The sequence below is a fragment of the Nothoprocta perdicaria genome, unplaced genomic scaffold (genome assembly GCF_003342845.1).
Source record: "Nothoprocta perdicaria isolate Ctin4 unplaced genomic scaffold, notPer1 scaffold_3, whole genome shotgun sequence".
NCBI classification, from domain to species: Eukaryota; Metazoa; Chordata; class Aves; order Tinamiformes; family Tinamidae; genus Nothoprocta; species Nothoprocta perdicaria.
Window position 1 is genome coordinate 6,302,527 of NW_020455532.1, and position 5,685 is coordinate 6,308,211.

The 5,685-nt window shown below is 45.5% G+C and overlaps 1 protein-coding gene across 1 annotated transcript in view; it reads right to left on the reverse strand.

Annotated features, from left to right (window-relative positions):
• The window catches only part of ZFP64 (ZFP64 zinc finger protein), an 8,506-nt gene extending 4,599 nt beyond the window's left edge, over positions 1–3,907 (reverse strand). The window contains exons 1-4 of the mRNA XM_026042129.1: positions 3,885–3,907; positions 2,438–2,599; positions 1,373–1,435; positions 474–725 (exon numbers count right to left, since the gene is read on the reverse strand). Of these exons, the coding sequence (XP_025897914.1) occupies positions 474–725; positions 1,373–1,409 (289 nt within the window). The 5' untranslated portion in view covers positions 1,410–1,435; positions 2,438–2,599; positions 3,885–3,907. The remainder of the gene's footprint in view (positions 1–473; positions 726–1,372; positions 1,436–2,437; positions 2,600–3,884) is intronic.
• Positions 3,908–5,685: the final 1,778 nt, after the last annotated feature.

The window sequence follows — 5,685 nt, forward strand, 5'->3', positions numbered from 1 at the left end:
ACCTTCACCTTCTAGAAAAGAACTAATTTTATTCTTTAAAGGGTGGTCTGTTACTGAGAACCAAACTTAAAAAACAAAAAAAAAAAAAACAAAAAACAAAAAAAAAAAAAAAAAAAAAAACAAAGAAAAGGTGGGGAAGTCTGATCTTGGCATTCTTACCCATAACAGCAATTCTTCTCAACAGAAAACTGATCTTAGTTCAACAAGTAAGGGTATGTAAATGATCTGATACTGAGCTATGTACATTACCTTCACCTTCTAGAAAAGAACTAATTTTATTCCAATAAAGGAACGTATTGTAGTTACTGATCTCAATTTTCTCTTAAAATTGGTTGTGTGCTTAGTAGCTTTGCAATATAATAAAAATGAAATGATTACATTCTAAATTATTGCACTTCATCTCAGCAAATGAATGACTAGGAAAAGGTCTGATTTTCAAATCTTTACAGACCTGAATCTTGCTCCAGGCTTACCTGTGTGGGATCGGAGATGCACAGTGAGCTGGCTGGAGTTGCGGCTCGCGTAAGGACAGATCTGGCATTTAAAGGGACGTTCGTTGGAGTGAATGCGCTGGTGCTTGTTGAGGCTGCTGCTGTCGGCAGCTGCATAGTCACAGTGCTTGCACTTGTAAGGCTTCACCCCGGTGTGGGAACGCATGTGCATCTTCAGCTTATCTTTACGGCTAAAGCATTTGTTGCAAACCTCACATTTATGGGGCTTGTCTCCTGAAACAAACAGAGAAGCAGTGACACATCAAGATTTTTACACCATAAAAATGTTTGCAGAAAAATGAATTGTACACAAAAACACTAAAATAGGAATTGTGCTGGTTATTGAAAAAGCTTTTATAACAGTATGAACTGGATGCAGGATTTGAGATGTCAGTCTGCTAGCTAAGCTCTCTTAAGAGGCTCTGAGATGGTGAACATGCAAGTACAACAAACAATTCAGAAGACCTTTGGAAATTTCTCCAAACAGCCATTTCAGATTTGTAAAGGGAGAACTTTTGAAATCTCTATAATAAATTAAGGGCAAGTTAGTAAATGATTTAGGACATGTTATGCCCTACCATATGGCCACAAGCAGATAAGCACATGGCTGGCATCTCAGAAACTTAGTTGTGATTTTAGTCCATGTTCACTGTTTTAGTTTCCTACCCGTGAACAGTAGGAGCCAGAAATCTGGCTTACCAAGAGGGGCAATTCTGAAACACTGAGATCTACAATATTAAAATGTACAGATATATGTGTGTATTTTATTTAATTTATCTATAGACATGTAATTCAATGTAGTGTAATGTAGGATTTTTTTTTTTGTAAAAAGCAGAAAAGGATGAAAAAAGCTAAAATAAAAATACAGCAACTACATCAACCTGTATGTGTTCGCAGATGACGTTCCATATCCTTCATACCATAGGAAGTCTTGAACTGGCAACCTGAGAATGGTAAGATTAAAGAAAAAGACCCGGCAACATTAAATTCAAGAAGCAGCTAACAAGATGATAATCATAAAAATATACTATGCTGTTCTGACCTTTTCCTTTCTTCTCCAGGACATTTTCTTTAAAATTCAGTATTTCTAGAAAATGAAGTCCCCATCTTGTTTCCTCCCATATACTTAAAATAGTAAGTGGATTACTTACGAACTTTAGCTTTCTAGTGCTTCCCTAGGGGGGAATTCACTCTCCACATTATCTTTTTCTGTAATTCTTTGAGTGGGCTTTAAAACAATTCTCTGGAATCTTGCCTAGGACTTGAGATGCTCTTTACAGTACATGGGGGACACAGGTGGAACTCATTAATTCCACATATAATCTCAGGTTAGTGCTTTGGGAACTCAGCTAATGGCTCACCATTCAGGAATCCTGTTGGTGAGCGCTACACTTGTAGAGTACAGAAATGAGTGCTGTGCATTTGGAAGGTGTCTCTCAAATGGAGGCCATAAAAAGAAGCACTGAAACTTTTGCTCCAATTAACATGACTACTTATCTAGGTGGCTGTCTCTACATAGGTTTTCTGCATACTGGTGTGGTTCTTTTACACTTTAAACTCTGAAAATATATCAGTTCAAATCATCCCTAAAAATATTGTACCTGAACAAAGAACGTGTGCAATGCAAAATGCACGCAAAATGTTTTTTAGATACAATGATGGTAGTCAGCAAAAGGTTAGCAAAGTTGTGCCCTTGGCTCTCCATTTCAGGCAGAGGTCAGAGCATCACCAGAATATACYACAGAACAGTATCAAGAACTTGTCCAAGAACTTCTGAGGACAACAGCAAGAGCGCTACTGACCTCAGTGTTAGCAGATTGGTTGAGGTTGCTTTCCAGATTCTGTACATCTTAACTGCATTAAGCAGACAGCCTTACTGTATACTGTAAGTATACAAACCTATTGTTTTTAAAATGAAAAGAAGAAAGACAAAGTCACCACCCTACCTGGATAGCAGCAGTTCAGTTTCTTCTGTGTCAGTGAGGCAGCAGATTTCCTTGAACGAGCCTTGGGCGGCGTGGAGACAACAGCAGTGGCTGGGGCCTCGCTGCTCTCACTGGGCACGTACGTTTGGTAGCCATGCTCAAACACAAACTCTGGGGCGGAAACTAAACACACAAAAACAGCTCAATTTAAGAGCTTTAACTTCTCCGGGAAGCAAAAGTTATTTACCAGTTTTATTAATTACTTCTCTATTGCATTTTTTCCAGCAACATTCCTATTCCTGACTTCCTATTCATAAGGGGAGGTGGGGAGAGAACTGTTCTCCCCCTGGCTGTCCTGCTATCAGATGAGAATGCTTGTCAAGACCCCACGCGGCACGCTGAACTTCATACAACCCTAACTTGGCTCCTTCTCTGTRTCCTATCTGATTGCACAATTAACGGTTCTGTTTCTTTTGATGCCTGCCCAGGTCTTACATTAATAAAATTATGCTTGTTTTTCAGCACTGACTGTGCTAGAGTCCAGAGAAGAAGAAGAAAAAAAAAACTGTTTATAAGGAATACATCCAAAAAAAAATATAGTTTAAAGATTTAGCTCCTTTCAACTACACTATAACTGTTACTCACAAAAACAACAGGAAAACATTGTAGGTTGAAATATTGGTTTTAAATCAGTTAAATCATGCTGTACCCTACAAAGGGCAGAATGGTGCAACTGCCCTCATCTTGAAAATGAGTAAATAAGGAGAAAAGTGACTCATGCCAACTTCACACTAATTTGAGGGATTATAATACAAAAATTCCTGGAACTAGGCCCTGAATTCAGTTTGCTTCACTACTTGATCAGATGCTCTWCCATATTCTGTCCATCCAACTCAAAATATTGGAGTTTTAGTAAGGTCCCAGACCAAAACTAAATGYACTTTATATAAAAGAGCCAAACTTCCATGCAAGGAACAAAATATCTGCTCTACTTAAATGTTTGCAGGATCGGGGCAGCATTTGAGCCTTTGCATAGACAGAAATTTTGAGTAATATTTTTCCTGCCAATTAGTCATGGAAGCAATGCTAGTGCATGCAGTATTCTCACATAAAAAGGCCTGGACTGGTGCCTGACAGCAATCCCAAGCCTGTTTCTCATCAAGAGCACTCTTAGCAAAAATAAAACGCACAGCAATTTGATTACTTTTTGTAAGTAYTGACAACTTTAATTAGCCTTTGCAAGTCAGTTAGACAACACACTAGACTGAAGCTAGCCTAAGCGAGCTCATAGCTCAATTAGAACCTAAGGAACTACTGTCACACCAAGGGGCCTGCACATCGCTTGGTTTTATCCCTTTGCACGTATGCGCTGATTAACGTGAAAAATAGTGTTTTCTGCTCAAAGCAGCGGGGACAACGTGAGCCAGGCTGAGCCCGGGCGCGCTCATGGCGCCCCACGCCGCCGTACCTGTGATGGTCTGGGTTTCCGAGGCGATGGTGGCGGCCGGCGGCTGCGTCGCGGGCACTGTCTCCTCGGACACGAACTGGACGGTGCTGGCGGCCCCGGCCGCGGCGCCCGCCAGCTGGCAGCCACTCTGCTTGTGGGCCACGAAGGCGTCGAGGTTGTTGAACTGCTGCTTGCAGATGCCGCAGATGTGGATGTCGGGCGTGAGCTCCACCAGCACCGTGGTGCCGCCGGGGACTGCGGGGGCCACACATACGACATGTTAGTTATATAATAATATAACAACGCTTATATAATATATATAACAACAACGACGTGGGGAGGGAGCTCGGGGCAGGCWGGTGCTGCGGGGCTGATCCGCAACGCTCCGCCGCGGCCCTGCCCGGGTGCCCCCCCGGCCGCTCCGCAGCGCCCGCCCGCCTGGTCCTGGTCCTGGTCCCGGTCCCGGCCCAGGCCCGCGCAGGTTCCCGGGCTGCCCCAACGCAGGTTCCCGGGCCCCGCTCCCGCCCGCTTCTGGCAATACTCAGGTTTCGGGGCCTTGCGCTTCCGCCGTGCGGGCCCCGGAGCGCGCATAGCCCGCGCGCGCGCCCGCCCGCACTTACACTGCACGGGGCCGGGGAAGGGCGGCGCCGCCCCGCCGCCCGCGTTCATGGCGGCGGCCGCAGCCCCCGCCGCCCGCGCGGGGCTCGTTGGCGACAGGGAAGCTCCCGCCGGCCCCGGCGGCGCCCGCTGGGGACGGATGTGGAGGCGCCGAGCATGCTCAGTGGCGGCGGCCTCCGCCTGCGCGCTCCCGCCGCCGCCTCGCGGCCCTCGCAGCGCCTCAGGCGCCCGCCTCAGGCGCCTCCGTTCGGTGCCGAGGCGGCCCAAAAGCTCCAGTGCTGCCGCTTGGTGTCTGCCCACCCGTAGGCTGCCCCGCTTTTCCAGCTTGTGCTTCGTGTGGTGGCTGCAGGGGACAGCAACCATGTCCCAGCCCTGCCAACTCAGGGCCGCTGCCTTCTGTTAAAGCTTTCTTTACTCAAGTTAAAGCTTTCTGCSGAGCTGATGGCATGGGGTGATGAGCAAGGCACTGGTGCTGCAGCRCTTTTTAACATTCCTCTTCTCCTGGGCGACTTCTCTGACACTCTGCTAAGGATAGCCCCTCGCCTTGGCTCACACCTCAGGACTCAAATACTCATTTCACTGAGAGAAAACACTTCAYAGACAGGGTATTGGGGACAGAAAGACACCGATATCTGCTGAAGTGACTGGAAAGCCACTCGATGGAGTGGGTTTCTGAATGTAGACCTAAAAGTTCTTCACGGGCAGGCAGCTCGCCTCATATTTARCACTGGGGGAAGACTTTCCTAAGATGGCTGCCCTTCTGTGGGGTGAGGCTTGAGCAGGGCCAGGCCCCAAATTTGTGCTGCTAGTTCATGGCACAGATGAAGTTTTTCTTTACTCAGAAAGCGGCATCTGCTTGACATTTATGTTGTCTCATTTTGCCAAAACAATGTAAGACAGACACGGGGCTGTTACAGGGTCAAAACAAGGCACAAAAGGTGATATTGCTTAGTCGGGTCTTCAAAACCCACAAAATGGGTTTCATTACACGTCGTCTCACTGGCTACAAAGATATATTTATGTTGTCTTGAGACTGCAGATAGATCTTAATCTATGTTTCATATACAAAAGATGTTTTTAGTTGACTAATAAATGAAAATACCAAAGAAGAAAGAAACACGATGAAGTCTATATCGAACCATGAGTAGTAATATGATTTTCAAAGATTATTCAGAATCTCCAAATGAAAAACAAACAAACAAAC